At 47.4% G+C, this 16,966-nt stretch overlaps 1 protein-coding gene across 2 annotated transcripts in view; it reads right to left on the bottom strand.

The window, feature by feature from the left end:
• Positions 1 to 220: 220 nt before the first annotated feature.
• Positions 221 to 16,966, bottom strand: part of LOC130034556 (plasminogen-like) — a 53,243-nt gene continuing 36,497 nt past the window's right edge. The window contains exons 11-19 of one of the 2 annotated variants that reach the window (XM_056126167.1): positions 13,874 to 14,055; positions 12,135 to 12,283; positions 11,245 to 11,338; positions 8,771 to 8,894; positions 7,573 to 7,647; positions 6,936 to 7,076; positions 5,220 to 5,326; positions 1,318 to 1,463; positions 221 to 775 (exon numbers count right to left, since the gene is read on the bottom strand). In XM_056126167.1, the coding sequence (XP_055982142.1) occupies positions 611 to 775; positions 1,318 to 1,463; positions 5,220 to 5,326; positions 6,936 to 7,076; positions 7,573 to 7,647; positions 8,771 to 8,894; positions 11,245 to 11,338; positions 12,135 to 12,283; positions 13,874 to 14,055 (1,183 nt within the window). In that variant the 3' untranslated portion in view covers positions 221 to 610. The remainder of the gene's footprint in view (positions 776 to 1,317; positions 1,464 to 5,219; positions 5,327 to 6,935; positions 7,077 to 7,572; positions 7,648 to 8,770; positions 8,895 to 11,244; positions 11,339 to 12,134; positions 12,284 to 13,873; positions 14,056 to 16,966) is intronic. The other variant, XM_056126168.1, reaches the window with a different exon arrangement.

Here is a 16,966-nt window from a genome sequence, read left to right as displayed (position 1 = left end):
CACCCCCACCCCCCACTTTAAAAATACCTGTCGCAGAGTCCAAGCGACACATATTCCTGATGCAGAGCCAGATGTTTGCCACCAATGAACTCAGCATCGGGGCAGCCCCTAGGGGTACCCACTGTCTTTGTTAAGACCTCACGGCATCTGAGGTGAGTCGCCAGGTGGGACCATGTCATGGGGAAGATGAATGAAGAAATGAAGATAAGGCCCCCAGAAGTTAAATCAAAGTAGAGTTTATTTCCAACAAATGTCAGTGGTGTTGCTTTATAATTACAGAATCTAGCAGTTCAGGGTCAGGAAAATGGATCCATGATAATACTAAAAAGTGGGATTGGACAGTCCTGGCCCTAAGTACACGTGCTTGATTCGTCCGTTACTCCTGAGAGCGTCTAAATTCCCTCTCATATTCCACTTCCTAGGTAACTTGTTGCCCTGTTGTTCGCCTGTCAATGAATTATTTCTCAATATTCGTTCCTATTTTTTCTTTTCCCTTTTTGGTTTCGTGACCACACCAGGCCACGCTCAGGGGCTATTCCCGGCTCAGTGCTCAGGGGGAAACTTGCAGTCCCAAGGACCAAACCAGGCCTCCCACACGCCAAGCATGCTCTCAGCTCATCGAGTTCATCACTGTTTCCATCCAAGAAACAAACCTCGAGACACGAACATAGACACCGGGCTTATTAGGGCGCGCACAGCCAAGACCCCAAGAGGTGACGCCTTGTAAAATGTATTTGTCCTTCTCGAAGCAGACCAGAGGGCCTCCGCTGTCACCCTAGAGAGAGCGGGGAAGGGATGGCATGAGGACGGCACCCTGCCCACCCTGCTGCCTGACCCCTGTGTCCCTTCCCCAGCTCGGCCAGCTCCTCTCTGCTCACAGCGGCTGCTTGCTGCTCTCCGAACATAAACTGCGATTCAGCACTTGGCAGAGGATAGTCCACAAAGCCACACGATGTCATGTTTCCTAGGAGGGGGACCCCTGCAAATATTGATCCCACCCCTTCCTGTTTGGGGTTCCTTTTGGGGTAATCCCAACCCCTTGATGAACCTGGGTGGCTGGTCTTTATCCCGTTTCCTTTCCCGGTGGTGCCACTCACCAGCACATCCCAGCCCTGGCAGGGAGGGACCTCGCTGCCCTTCTCTAAATGAGCGACAAAGTCCCACTCAGTGGGTTCGTGGAAGGGGCACAGACCTTGGGGTCTGCAGCAACTGTTGGACTGTGTCTTAGGCCTGGCTTTTGCTCCTCAAGTTTATCCCCGGGGACCGAGGATGTCCAGGGTCAGTGCAGATGAGCTCAGTCTCACTGTCTCGTCTTACCTGGCAGCTGTCGATGCCTCCAGCCAAGTTGCCTGCACACAGCTCCGTAGATTTGACCCTCCCGTTGAGAATCCCGTAACGGTTACACACTTTGTTCTCGATCACGGGCAGTTGAGCCTCCTTCAGGAACCCCGCCCCGTAGGTGCCTGTGGGGAGAGTCAGACACAACAGTGACCAGACCTGTTCATGGGAGAGTTCCAGAAGCAGTGAGAAGCACTGAGAGTTCCCGTGTGCCCCCAGGCCCAATGAAGCAGGATCCATCCTACAAGAGTCTCGCTTCTCCTTGATCCTTGAACACTCAAACAGTACGGGAAATGCCATGTCCCCAGTCCTGCATTTGGTTACCCGAGGTCCTTGTGGTATTGGGGTGTGCGGGGGAACTTTATCTTCTTGACTGTGTGTGTTTTGGTTTTATTGGAGGTGGCCCAGGCCTGATGCCAGCATATACCTTTCCATCCCAGTCATTTCCCTTTTGTTGTCTGGGTTTTTTTTTTTTTTTGCTTTGTTTTGAATTTACTTATTTTTTTAAAACTACAAAGAAAAAGAAGTGCTTAATATGAAAAGAGTCCAATAAATCCAACTATTGTTATTTTGACAGTTTCTATCCATCTATTTATATGCTTCTTTTAATACACTGCACAAGTTAACATCTTGGAGTCTTTTCCATACACACGATATCATAAGGACTTTTGATAAACGTACCATCTTTATCACTAATATTTGGGGGCAGTATGGGGCCATACCCAGGAGTGCTCAAGGTTATCTCTGGCTTTGGAGTGACGCTTGACGGTGCTCAGGGGATCCTATGTCTGTTGGGACTCAAACCAGAGTTGGCGTCACTTACCCCTCACCTGGTAATTAACATTTTGTTGCATCACTGCAGTGCTAGGGGAGGGAGAGGCACACCCAGCAACACTTAGGGACCAAGGGATCTAGCCAGGGTCTCATCATGAAAGGCAAGTGCTCTGTGCTCACAGCCACATCCTGGGTCCTGTCGTGAGTGTTCTGGCACTTGGTAGGGAGGGGTTGCCGACCGGCGCGAGTGAGCGAAGTGTTCTGAGTAGAGCCATCCTAGGGTGCCAGCCCTGGAACTCAACTCGTTCAAGCCATCACAAAAGCCAAGTTCATGTTCTATGAATTTCACCACAGTGTCGGAAGGAGGGAGAATCAGAACAGATCTGGGGATGGGAGCAGCCACTCCCCCACACTGGCGTCAAATTGAGCTGCTGTCCTTTAACTGCACAAAAGGCTAAACTCTTCCCTGGTCACACCCCATGCTACAAGATGCTACAAGACAGATGTGCCAGCCCTTCCCACGTGTGTCTCACCCCAAGGGCAGGAGAGTGCCCGGACCTGGGCTGTGCTCCAGGCTCTTGTCTTCTTTGTGAAGACCTCCTTGACTCATGGGAGCTTGTATGAAAGAGACATTGGCCACCTGGCCAGAGAAAGTCCTCATTTGCCAGGCGGGCACCCAGGCCCAGTTCACTGCTGCCATGAGCCTGTGGGTCTCCAGCCCTGCCAGTTCCTAACCCTCACTCGCTCCCTTGGGGGATGGCAGGGGGCTCTCTGGGGAGGCACATGCTGGGCAGAGGCAGAGCAAGCCCTGAGGGGTCTGGAGGGGCTTTGCTTGAACCGAGTGGTGGGGAGGAGCAGTTTTCTTGAATTGTGTTGCTAAAAATCCACCTTCCGGTGTTGGGAGGATCCTCCCAGGATGGGAGATGCATGCTGAGAGTAGACTATAGACCTAACATGATTGCCACTCAATGCCTCTTTTGCGAACCACAGCACCCAAAAGAAGAGAGAGAACAAAAGGGAATGCCCTGCCACAGAGGCAGGGTGGGAGAGATACTGGATCAGTGCTGGTGGAAAATGGGCACTGGTGGAGGGATGGGTATTCGATCATTGCATAACTGAAACCCAAGCACAAAAATTTGTAAGTCTACAACTGTACCTCAAGGTGTTTCACTAATAAAAATTAAACAAACAAACACTGTCCTCCCAATGTTCATCGATTTACTCAAGTGGGCCAAGTAGCGTCTCCATTTTGAGACTTGTTGTTACTGTGTTTGGCATATTGAATATACTCTTGGTAGCTTGCCGGGCTCTCGGAGTGGGGTGGAGGAATCGAACTCGGCTCGGCTGGGCTGGCTGCACGCAAGGCAAACGTCCTACCGCTGTGCTATCACTCCGGCCAGTAATAAAATTAAAATAAAAAATTTTTTAAAAATCCACCTTCCCTGCAGTGTCCTACTCTAACACCAAATACATGGCTAGTGGCCAGCATACCATATGCCAGTGAGGACGTGCTGCCTTCTGCTGGTCACTGTGGGGATGGCACTTCTAGAGTTCAGGTGCCCGGATGAGGCCCATGCTCTCTGGACACTCACTTGGACTCCCATGCCCTGTGCCCATTGCCCAACTGGGGGACAGGGTGAGTGAGGGAGAGACTTTCCTGAAGACCTGCAGCCAGTGAGAGGACAGGGCCCCAAGTCAAGCAAGCACAGCGGGACCCAGGGCTCCTCATTGGTCAAATGCGAGCAAGATGACCAAGCACTGGGGGACGTGTGGTGTTTCCACCTTTTAAAGTGCTCTAGCACAGGGGCCCGCATTCCTCACTGTGGCCCTTCCCTTGGGGACATGGACTCCAGAGGAAGTGGAGGAGGAAGTGGTGGCCTACTGCTCAACCGAAGTGGGGAAGGCAGAGAAAGAAGCCAGTGGGGAAGCATCTAGACATAGCTATGCTTCTTACCCTTCCATGAGGGAAGCTTATGAGAAGACTAAAGTGATCTGCAAACAGCAGCAGGCACAGACATGTGGCGTGCCCTGTCCTGGGGACCAAGGGCAGAGTCAGAAGGATTTGGGGACTCTGGGCTCCTCAAATTTGTAAGTCTATAACTGTACCTCAAGGCGTTTCACTAATAAAAATTAAACAAACAAACAAACAAACACTGTCCTCCCGTTGTTCATCGATTTGCTCAAGCGGGCCCAGTAACATCTCCATCCCGTTGTTCATCAATTTGCTCGAGCGGGCCCAGTAACGTCTCCATTTTGAGACTTGTTGTTACTGTGTTTGGCATATTGAATATGTCATGGGTAGCTTGCCAGGCTTTGCTTTGAGGGCGAGATACTCTTGGTAGCTTGCCGGGCTCTCCAAAGGGGTGGAGGAATCGAACCCCTCCCTGTCAACCACACTTAGCTTCATTTAAGAAGGGGGAGTCTCTTCCTGCCCCCCTACACACACACACACACACACACACACACACACACACACATACCTCACCTCATAATTTTGGTGGCCCTTGTTTTGCCCTTTTTGGGGGGATCTCAGCATAGCTAACTTGCCATGAAAAATAATCTGACTCCTGACTTGTGAACTCGTGTCAAAGCCCTCAGAGGCCACTCCAGGCATGCAGTGCTGGGACTGAACTAAGAGTCTCACCTGTCCAAGCAGTGCTCTGTCTCTCAGCTATCTCCTTGGCCCTCCAGAGTTAAGGATGACCTTGGATTAATTAATGGGCTAAGAGACGCCAAGAAATACTCTCCTGGGGCTGGAGAGATAGCACAGCAGGTAGGGCATTTGCCTTGCACGCGGCCAACCTGAGTTTAATTCCCAGCATCCCATATGGTCCCCTGAGCACCTCCAGGAGTAACTCCTGAGTGCAGAGGCAGGAGTAACCCCTGTGCATCGGCAGGTGTGACCCAAAAAGAAAAAAAAAGGAAATACTCTCCTGCCCTCGTCCATGTCCCTTGGGGACTCTTTCTGGAGGCAGGACGGGGGCCCAGACCCAGTCAGATGGGGCTGGTCCTCATTCACCCACAGGAGCACGCACGGCCTCCTCCGAATGCTGTGGTTCCCTTCCGTCAGAGCCGATTCACCATGCGAGTCTCAGCACTGATCTCACCTTGGGTTTCTCCCCAGCCGGTGATGTAGCACAGCGTCCGGTCGGCAACCACATAATTTGGGGACGGCAGACAAGCTGGGATCACCTTGTCATTGATAACGGCGGGGCTAGAAAGGAAACACCAGGTTTTACACTCTGCTCCTCCTCACCCTGGGGGCCCCTGAGGTGTTGCCCCCCGGAGCCCCAGCACCCCACTGAGCTGGGACTCCCCAGCTTGCAGGACCAACCTGATGGAGGAGGCAGCATTTTCTCCTGCCACTGGCCCAGAGCGTCCTAGAGTGTGAATAAGTAGAGCATCTCACTACACACCCATGGGCCGTGGATGAGAAGCCAGGGGTGGGAGAATCACTGCTTACAGCTGCCCCATCCTCGGGATAAAGGGGATGGGGTTGTGTCCACTGAAGGGGCTTTGACCCCCAGGTGGACCATCAAGCTGAAGTTCCATCATGAGACCTTAGTGAGAGTGAATGTCTACTTCAGCTCCATCCTGGGGGCTCTGTGTCCTCCTGTAAATGTGGCACCCCACTATGGTGAGAACTCAGTCATGGCGCTCCCCGAGAGATGAGTGGGAAGCAGCCCCAGGTCTAGGCCAATTGTCACTCCCCTTCCAGGCACTGTTCCCTACTCAGAGCCCCAGGAAGCTCACCCCCACACTGAGGCTGGGGGCCACTCTGGGATGTCCAAGAGGAAACAGGCTGGAGATGAGGACTTCTCTCTTCCGGGAAGAAAGCAGTCTTGCTGCTAGCCCAGATGCCGGCTCACCTTCTCCGCCAGCCCAGCCTCACCCTGACCTTCCTCCATGGAGTCCCTCATGCACGTGAATGCCCCTGACTCCTGCAGTGTGGGGGCATGTCTGAGTGCTTTCAAGTTCGATGTATTAATTACCAGAGAAAACTTCCAGAACCCAAATTGACTAAATATCATGGTCTTGCTTCTGGAGCCCCCAGAGGAACTCAGGGGACCATGGGCAAAAGAGAGGAACAGCACCCCTTATTAGCTGAACCTCAGAAGGGGCTTGCCTTCCTTGAGTGTCCAAACATGTCAGGAAGTGAGCCTCCAGTTATGACTCAGAAAGGATGACAGGAACTGGCTCAGGAATGTTTAGCTGTCTCCATTGGAGTCTGATTGCAAATATTGCTCCTTTAAGTGCCAGTAGTGAGTTTATCATTTTGTCAGGACTCATAAAGCATTGCTTTCGCATGGAAAATAAAGCCCAAGAAGATAAGAAGGCTGTGCTTTGGGAACAGTGTGTATGGACTTTTCAAGTGCTTGGAAAGATCATTTGATCATTTCCAAACTTGGTTGAGAAGAGAATGATCGACCTGGAACCACTGAGCAATTCTCTGGTTATGACTTGACATTAGCTGAATGGTGGGAATGCAGTTTTAAGAACAACCATGTACCTTGTGTCTTATTCTTTTTCCACCGAAGGAAATAATAAGGTAGATTCTCCACAACTGTGATGGGTTTGTGGCCATATGGGGCGGAATTCAGGATTTCTCATTTGAGTTCACTGTTGATCCCCAAATCCTGAATGCATTTCATATCCAAGATGATGCCCCTTAATTACACACACACACAAACACACACAGACAAACATGCACACATATACATACACACACCACCACCACACCTTTAAACCCCATAAACATGAAATCTGGATAGAAACAAATCTTTTCTTTCATCTTAGAGCTAAAGTCAGAGATGAGGCAGTACCTGCTTAGCTTCAGCAAGGCAATATCTGCTCGTGAGGGCTCCGGGAACAGCCTAGCCACTTCTATTTTCTGAACATCGGCACCAGTAAGACTTTCTCGGTGGGCACCCAGGACGACCATGTACGATGAAGGCCTTGTAGATCTAGGAGAGATGGTGACCTTAGGAAACCAGGTCATCAGCAGCTCCTCTGACCATAAACACTGTACCTACTCACATCTTGGCTAGCAACCATCGGTGACTGCCAAGTAAAGCAAGGCACGAAGCTCATGGTTTACCCAGTGATCCTAAGGAATGTTCCCAAAGGAACCCCAAGGTTCCTGTTGATCTAACACCGAAGATGATGTGAAGATGGACACCCAGCTTGAGAGGGTCTCAGGAAACTGGTGTCTGCTTAGAGAATGGCTACAAACTCACCTGATCTGGGTCTTTCACCTTCAAATCTTTTCTAGAAACATTCCTCTCCTCTCTCATCCTCTCATCCTTGGGCTTTTTCAAACCCACCCCTGATCCTTAGTCCCACAAACATAGGAGAAAAGGAAAGCTGACTGGGGAGGGAGGGAGAGAAGGCAGGGAGGTAAGAGAGGGAGGAAGGAGGTGTTTAAGACAAGATTTCCTGTCAAGGGTCCCCTGTACATACCTCTCCAAACAGTGAGCTGCAGTCACCACCCACTCGGGGGCTATTAAAGTTCCTCCACAGAAGTGCCTTCCGAATCTAGAAGGAAAATGCATGTATTTCCACTCAGACTATTGTACAGTCAGGAGCGTTCACTCCATCTTGAAGCACATGCTCCCAGAGGGAAAAGCAAGCATTCCATCCACCAGCTGGATAGAGGAACTGTGCTTCACCAGTGGGATTTTCCAGAAAGTTCTATCCACAGCATTCTTTTACTATCGCTGGAAGAGGCTCAAACATGCCCTGTCCATGGAAGAGTAAAGTAGTACCAAAATAAAACTCTGTGTTTATATCTTTAACCTGCTAGTCCTCACCAGAAGTGAGCAGCCCTGACCCACTTCTCAAGATCCTCCATATTTTTTGAGAACTATGTAACCCAGAAAAACCCAGTGAGTGATTGCTCAGGAAGTCAACCTGGAACCTGGAGGTACACCTGGGAACCTGCTGGTTTTGCAGGAGAAAATCAGCCTTGGCAAAGGGCCATTCAGTGGTTCACTCTTGCAGGACTCTTTAAGCATGTGATAGCACTTAGGAACATGATGGAGTTGGTGAAACTCTTTAATGTACCCAGTGTGAAGCAAAGGGAAAGGAAGTCATGTCTGCAGAAGACTACATCAAGAACACCTCACTTCTCCCAAAGTGTCACGTTCTAAAAGCATCCTTTCTCCTCACTGGACAAAGGACAACCATGTCGCCCTGGCAGCTGCATTTCTTCCTCAATACTGGTACTTGGTATAAATTCCTATGTCATGAAACTTGATGATAGCAGCCTGAGTCAAGGAAAGATTCCAATTTCGTATATTTTCAAAGGTGAGACCCTAGAATGTTTTGTATTGTTTTGGTGTCACACCTGGCAGTGCTCAGGGCTTTGTTCTAGCTCTGTGTTCAAGGATCACTCCTGAATGTGTTCTGGGGATCCTCTGTGGTGTCTTGCATGAGACCAGTGTCAGCTACATACAAGGCAAATGCCTAAGCCCCTTATTAATTCTCCAATCTCCTAGAATGTACTTTCTAATCTTCCTTCCTCCTTAGGACAATACAGAATCAGGTCCTGTCCTCTAAGCCATGTGGGTTGAGCATAGTCATAGTCATTGACAGATCCAGCAGGGCTTATGTTGAGGAATAAAGTGGTATAAATGCATGTTTCTTAAAATGATATTACCTGGTTCTGAGGCTGACCTGCCAGGGCCAGGAATGTGGGTTGGCCACACAGCCACCCACAACCCTCCCCGGACATTTCTTCGGCTCCACCTGGGGTTTTCCGCAATCAAGTGAAGAGGATGAAGCTATGTGCAAAATGGGGGAGAGTGAGTCATTCTGGCATACAATAAATTAGTGTTCTGGGGGTGGGGCTAGCTAAGGATGGCTTGGAGGAAAGCCTTGAAATTATGAGACCACAAGTTTCACACACAAACACATGCATACGCTCATGCACATACACACACACACACACACACACACACACACACACACACTCTGCATAGACTCCTAAACACCAAGCCCAAGCTCAGGACCAAAACCAAAACAACAATCATGTTAAAAAAAACCAAACTATTAAAAATACTCAATCTCAAGACCCAAACACTGGATTTTTGACATCATCAAACCCAAACTAAAAATGAAAATCATCAACATCTTTTGGAATACTTTTTCGCAGTTTCAAAAGTGGTAACAGACACTATGAAATAGCCCTCTACTTCCAAAGTAATAGAAGTAACTTGAAATTACTTAGTTGAAGACATAAAGAAATAAATAGGTAGAGTTAGACATTGGAGAGAAGGTTTGAGAGAAATTAAACACAATTATTCCAGGTCATTGCCTGGAGCACTACGTCATCCTCCCCTCCTCATCATCCTCATCCTCATCATCAAGCAGCAGACACTACCCTCTGCACCACTTAAAGGTATGAAAAAAATTATAGTTGTCATAGACACTGGACAGCATTAACAGCAGGTTTTTCGTGTGACTCTAGTTGAATGTGTAAATATTCGAAACTGAAGCAATGTCATCCTCAAGCAGTGCTGGAAAAATTCTCGGAGCTCCGGACATTTCTGGACTAACCCTGTGCTCTGGAAACAGCTCTCATCTTAATGTGACTTCACTGCCTTCCTCCTACCTTCTCTCGTCCAATGAGATGTCCCTGGAGAGAAGGCCAGTGTTTCCCCTCGGGATCACCCACCAATGCCCAGAACATTCAGGGGCTACAGAGGGTGTTCACAGGAAGCTTCTCCTTTCGCTGTAGTGCTTTACATCTTCATAAATGTATGAGTAAGTCAACATTGGTAGTAATATTGTGAGGGGAATTTCCTCTAGAGACTATCCTCTCTCAACTCTCTGGGGCTTGAATTTTTCTAGTAAATTTCCATTTATCGTGACCCTAATTCTGAGAATCAATATATAGGAGTCATTTTCCCACCTAAAAAAACAAGTCATGTAATAAAATCCTACTTTTTTACACCAAGTTGAATTTGTACTTCTGAGCCTTACTCACAGAAGATTTGCATCAATATTCTAACAAAAAGGTGCAAAGACTATGGTACTCTGGCATTACCATTCAGAAGAAAATACAAAGGTGTTTTTTAAAAATTTCACTTATGTATTATTTTTACTGAGTATATTGGTAGTACTGAAATGAGGAATCAAAGAAATCAAGAAGTAAATATGCAATCTAATATAAATTAATATAAAAATCATGTTTAAGGATAGGTAGGCATCCTTTCGTTAAAAGAATTATTTTCACTTTATTATTTTGGTTTCTCACAATGGTGCTGAGGGCTTGCTCCTGGCTCTGTGCTCTGGGTTCATTCCTGGAGTGCTTGGGGACCATATGGGGTGCCAGGGATTGAACTAGGTTGGCTGTGTGCAAGACAAATGCCCTAGCGGCTGTACTATCACTCTGGGCCCCTTCTATTTTTGGAATATTTTAATATTTGAGTAACCATGCCATGATCTGCTTGCAAAGTCAGATCAGCAGAAAGTAAGAAAGCACTCAGATCACATTGACTGACATTATGTCCCAGACCTGCCAAGGACTTCTTATACCAAAAGTTGCAGAGCAATTGCCAACTCTCTTTTATCTCAGGCAAACACTTGCTCCCTAGAAAAATCTCAGAGAAACGAGGAAGGCGACCAACTGAACTCTCTTAAGGTAGGTGGCTAATGGGTAGTTAGCCACTAGAGAAAGAGAAAGGCATTGGGAAGGTCAAGGTGTGGCCTCCTCCTGGGTTCTAAGAAGGCCACTGGTTGGTTCACAGTGATGACTGGGTGTGTCTGCTTCCTGCAGTTCTCGTCTCCTTTTTTTGCTTCCCAGCTCTGAAAGGAAAGTCTACTATCTGGGCAACTCAGCTTCTTGGGCATCAAGGCAGAGTGGTGATCTCAGCACCCCTCTAAAGTGCTTAGTTCACCCCCAAACTTCCACCTTTTGGAGTTCATGGGGATTTTGTGTTTGCTTTCTGCAAGGAGTGGGGGCACAGGGACAGTACCTCTCCAAAGGGGCCACCAGCAGGATAGATTCAGGAGCCCATGGTGAAGCAAGGCTCAGCAGGCTCTGCCCCAGAGAGCATCCACCTCCACGGCCGCCTGCAACAGGGTTCTAGTGGGAGGGGGCCAGGTGAGAAGCCCCTCCCTAGCACTCACCGCACTGGGGAATGTCGCAGTAGTCAAAAAGCTTCTGTGGGTCCATCGTATAGCACCAGGGCCCATAGACATCCCCATCTGGATTCCGGCAGTACTGGAAAAGGAGTAGGCTTGTGAAAAGAGAAGAAAGAGGGTCCTCCTCCTTACTGGGAGCAACATGGTGGGGTTGCTCCAACCCATCACAGCCCCTTGTCAGGTCTCCTTGCCCTAACTAGGAGATTACTCCCTGGAGGAAAGTGGAAAGTCATGGGGTGTTGGGTAGAGATTATACTGAGGTGGATGCCCTCTGTTAGTTTGTGTCCGGGAGCGCTTAGAGACTCTAAAATAGAGGGAGGAGGAGGTGACAACTTCTTGTGCCTGACTCAACTCAGCTAGCCTAAAGGCCATGATGCCAATTAGCAAGACCGTTGATTAAAAGTGCCTCTTCCCAAGGACCACGAGCTCTCCAGGAGTACAGTCACAAAGGACAGGCCAATTTCCTCCTTCTGCTTCCTGACATGTCCTTACCCAGTGAGGGTGTGAGATCCTTGAGCCCCACTGTGGAGAATATGAATGAACTGTGGACTTTTTCTTCCAGAAAAATCCTACCAAGATGTCATGATCCCCTAAATCTAGGAGGACAAACACAAGAAACTAGAAATACCATCTCTAAAAGATTAAGGCACAAAATGTCACCAAGGGAAGTCCAAAGGGCTGAGAAGAATGATTTGGTTCTGATGCCAACTGTGTGTGGGGGGTGGGGGGTGGGGGTGGGAAGGGTGCTCATCCTATAATAGCTCAGTCTTCTCTTCCCCACCACACACCTGGCACCAGTCCAGGCTGAACTTCTGGAATGTAGGGTAAGGATAGGACAGTAAAAGGCATAACGAGTCCCAAGGAAGGTGGCTTACGTTTTCTTCCAAATCTGCTCGTGGGTTTGTTTTTGGTGTGAAAGTGCGGTGAAAGTGAGGCTCCTGGGCATCCCAGGCCTGGCAGGGGGTGCCTTTCCCAGTGGTGGCCTTCTTGCCCCGATAACTTTTCCCATTTCCAATGATGCAGTCTGTTGGGAACAAGACAGGAAGTGAGGTTCCAGGACACAGCAGGGCAAGAGTAATCAATACAGCAGGATTGGGGGGCTCTCACCTATCCCAGTACTGATCATCACTGGGAGTAAACATTACCTGACTTAGCAAGCCCCTGACAAGACAGAGGTGCTCAGAAATAACCACACATTTAGCAAGATAGTAAAATGAGGATGGTGTCCAGAACATAAGACAAGATGAGTGGCAACAACATCTGGATTAAGCTGCATAAAGCAGACGCTACAACAAAATTTTTGAGCCCCCTCGAGCCCCCTACTGTCATTGAGGGCATGAAAAGATGTGAAGAAGGAAAAGGACATTGTAGACCATACTCCTCTTGACTGAGGCCGTGCTGTGTGCCCTGCCTCCGAGGTGGAAATAAAGAGATAACTTGGGAACTCTCAGCTCTACCCTTGGGAAAGGGGGTTTGCCTGGGCCCTTGTCAGAGCATCTTATATTTGTCAGGTATGGGGGACTCTGAGTCCACTTGGATCACCTAGATTCTTTGCCATGGAAACAAGCGTGCTGAGCATCCTGTGCACCCAAGCCTGTTTGGACCCCAGGTTGACCCTAGTGGAGCCATGATCCAGGGTTAGTTCTAACCCTGAGGGACCCATAGGTGAACATCTCAAGTCTTCTTTAAGAGTGATAGCCAACTGGGGCACACACCCCGTTGCCTGGCCAAAAAGAGATAGGAGAGACAAGCTCTCGACTGCCCAGGGGGTCATAGCTCACCTCTCCCTCAATGGGGTGGGCAAAGCCCCCTTCCTGTGAGAGGAACTGTGACAGCAAACTGTGTTTGCGTTTCTACTCATGACAGTGAAGGTTGGCATGACCAGACAGCTGATCGGGTTCTCGTGCTGGGTTTTGGGGAGAATCCTGCCCTCTGAGCGGCTCATCCCGCCATGGGGCAGAGCACATGACTTGCTGCCTTCAGGCACAGCAGTGGGTGCTAAGCACACAACCACACCCCCCAGTCCAGACCACCAACCCTCCAGAACCACAGCACTGCATTGTCAGTTTGCCACGTCTTAGAGCATGACTCTCCAACTACCACCACTATTCCAGTTATTCCAAATGAATCGTTTCTGTTCCTCCATGGAGGAGGTATGGACTGTTTTTCTAGAAAGATCCATTGAGGTCAATGCCACCCTATCAACCTCTCCATCTACTCACGCTCAAAGTTTTTTGTTGTTATTATTTCGGGGCCACACAAGGTACTGCTCAGGGGTTACTCCTGACTCTGCACTCGGGAATCATTCTTGGTGGTGCTCTAGGGACTGGACGGGATGCTGGGAGTCGAACCTGAACTTGGGTTGGCCATGTGCAATGTAAGTGTCCTACCCACTGTACTGTCTCCACATGCTCTAGTTTTATTCATCCAGCCTACCCATGCGTTTTCAAGTGAATTAAAAACACCCACTCCCATTACCTCAGCAGCAGCTCTGACTTCCCCAGTCCAACACATACTCCCATTCCCTGTAGAAAGTAGCTTCTACCTTCCCAACCTCTTCATCCCTTGTCAGCCTGATGCCCAAGGAGAGAGACATAGGCCACAGACTCCATACCATCTTCAGAAGTTTCTTGAACACTTGGCACTTGGGAAACACGTGGAATGTGTGCAGAACCTGCTTCCGTTCCTGAGCACTTCTTCAAATTGCAGAACTCCCACCGAACTCTCGGGTCAGTGGTGTAACACCATGGGCGTATGTCTCCATCTGGATTTCTGCAGTAGTTCATGATCAAGTTCCTACAGAGTTCACAATGACAAAGGTCACAAGAGGAGAAAGGTTTTTGCAGAGGCACCCCAAGACCCTCTGCAACTTTGAAATATTACCATTGAAGTTATGGAAGATGCTTATTCTTATTACTTTTTTTTTTTTGCTCTTTTTGGGTCACACCAGCAATGCACAGGGGTTACTCCTGGCTCTGCACTCAGGAATTACTCCTGGAAGTGCTTGGGGGACCATATGGGATGCTGGGATTCAAACCCAGGTCGGTCGTGTGCAAGGCAAGCGCCCTACATGCTGTACTATCACTCCTGCCCCTCATTACTTTTATTATTGCCATGAACACACATGGTTCTCAACTTCAAAACCACTGGGTAAAGGTTAAAAATAGACTGTAAATTCTATTTAAAATAAAACAAGAGTCAATATTCTAGTTAAAAATTCCAAAAATATAGACAATATAATAAACTGTATTTAAATGTTCTCTCCACAATCTGTTAAATAGACTCCCCAGCAAGAACCAAGAAGAATTTTGAAGCAAATACTTCATAGTTTTTCTGTGCCTCTACAAATAACTCTAGATCTTTGTCTAAATAACATGAAGGTTATAAAAATTGAAGCACAAAGATATTAGGTATGATGTGAACCCAGCATTGTACCTGCAGGAACTATAGGTCAATATTCTGAAACTCTTAATGGCTGTGGACAGACAGCCAGTCAAAGCCAGAGGTTGAAGAAAGCCGCTAGAGATAACGGTTCTGGGATTAAGCTGAGATCCATGCTTTGAGAAAGTGTTTCAGTAAGTCTCTCTACAACTGCATGTGTTACAAAGAGCCTTCATTGGAGGGGCTGAGAATACATACTCATAATTCACAACTTTTGGCATGTGTGAGGCCCGGCCATCCATGGCTGGAATCCCCTCCTTTAAATCAAAGTAGCCTACAGAACTCTGGGAACTTTGATAAAATTGGGACTTTGACCACTGGGAGACCACCTTTGATCAGTCTGTGATTTGACTTGTTTCCTTAACACACTTTGGTAAGCAGTTTTCCTATTATTAAGTTCCACATTATCCACTTTTGGGAGGAGAAGGCTTTCTAAAAATATGTTCCTTTCCCAACACTGTGAACATATTTTTTGTCTGATTTTTCCTACTAACTTTATATCTTGTCTTTTTGTTGTCTTTTGTTGTTGTTGTTGTTTGTTTTTTGTTTTTGTTTGGGGGCAGGGGCACACCTGGCTTACTCCTTGCTGTGGGTTCAGGGATTACTTCTGGTGGGCTCAGGGGACCATATGTGGTACTAGGGATTGAACCTGTGTTGGATGTTTGCAAATCAAGCACCCTACTCATTGTACTACCTTTCCAGCCTCTTTATCTTAGCTTTCTTAGCTTAATATTTAGCTTTTATACTTAGGTCTAAGAGCTTTCTCAAATGAAATTAAGAATGGAATTATAAATCAAGTATTATCCTTGGGGAGCATGTATTTTTTTCTATATTGTAATCAGATATTCCAAAGTCATTTTGGAATAAATCTTTCCCAATTTAATTTCTTTGCCACCACCTTCATTGACCATTTATATTTCTAGAATATTCCCTTTCCTATTTCTGTATACTTTAGACACCACACTATTGTTTAGATTGTAATATTTTTATGAGAAGTTTTTAAATCAAACGATGTAAGTCCTCTGATGGTTTTCTTCTTCATAAAAATTATTTTGGTGATTTAATTCTCAGAATTGATAAATAGCTTTAATTTATAAACAGTAATTATTTAGATCATTTTCTTTCCTTCTCAATCAAATTTTGTAGCAATCATTCTGCAGTTTCTTGTACAACTTTGTTACATTCATTACTAAATATTTTGGATTTTATAATATTGGCCATATATTGTTAAATGCTCCTATCCCTGCTTGTTCGTAACTGCTGTATAGTAAAGCAATTGATTTTTTAAAATATCAACCTGGTATCTATTTTTATCTTTGACCTTGCAAATTTTACTTATTAGTCCATTGGATTCTTTGTATTCATTAATCTAGTTTTCTGAGAATATAAATGATTCACTTCTCCCAGTTTATACCTGAGGTTCTTTATTTCTTTCTCTTGTTTTAATGCAATGGCTTAGACTGCTAGGGTAGTCCTGACAAAACATGCTGTAAGAAGATATATTTTTCTCATTCCCAATCTTACAAAAAAATATTCATTCTTCACCATTAGTCTGATACAGGCTAGAAACTTCTTTAAAAAATATTAAGTCACAGCACCCCCAGCCGCGCCTCAGATTCCCGCCTGAAGCCCAGTGGGGAAAGTGCCCGTCCAGCTCTGCGGGACCGCCCACCAGTCCGTTGGCCCCTCCCCTCCAGGATCCTGGGTGGGAGTCGCCTGGGACAGGCTAGGGGCGTGGCCACCAGGAAAGGGGCGTGGCCTTCTAAAAGTGGGCGTGGCCTTCTCCTTGGCCGGCAGCCGCTAACACGGCCGGAGTTATATCACTCACATCAAGCACTCAGGACTCTCATCCCACAACTTGCCGCCTAATACCAACCAAAAATTTCCCACCTCTTCTACTACAATCCAACAACAGCCCACTCACGTACTCAATTTCCAACAAAGACCTGTTTGAAAATAGCTGTATAAGCTCAGTACCAAATAGGACCTCCTCCAAAAATTTCACTCAATGTCGGTTATAAAACAAAGAATAACGCCTGACTGAGAAGAAGTTCAAACTCTGAAATGTAGAAGGGTGCCTACCATCAACAAAACCTTATCCAAAATCCTTTCCCACTATAAGAGGGAATAGTATAATCTATGCTGGGCGGGAACCGAGGCCCATTGTTCGGCAACAAAACTGAACAGCTCCTGGCAGTCTCTCCTCATTCAACCAGGTACAGCCGGCCCCCACGGCTTGGGACTCCCCCAGGGAATGCGCAGCTAG

Source organism: Sorex fumeus, unplaced genomic scaffold (genome assembly GCF_029834395.1).
Source record: "Sorex fumeus unplaced genomic scaffold, SorFum_2.1 ptg000061l, whole genome shotgun sequence".
Lineage (NCBI taxonomy): Eukaryota > Metazoa > Chordata > Mammalia > Eulipotyphla > Soricidae > Sorex > Sorex fumeus.
The sequence above is the reverse complement of the archived record's forward strand: the minus strand, read 5'-3'. Positions and strand labels throughout refer to the sequence as shown.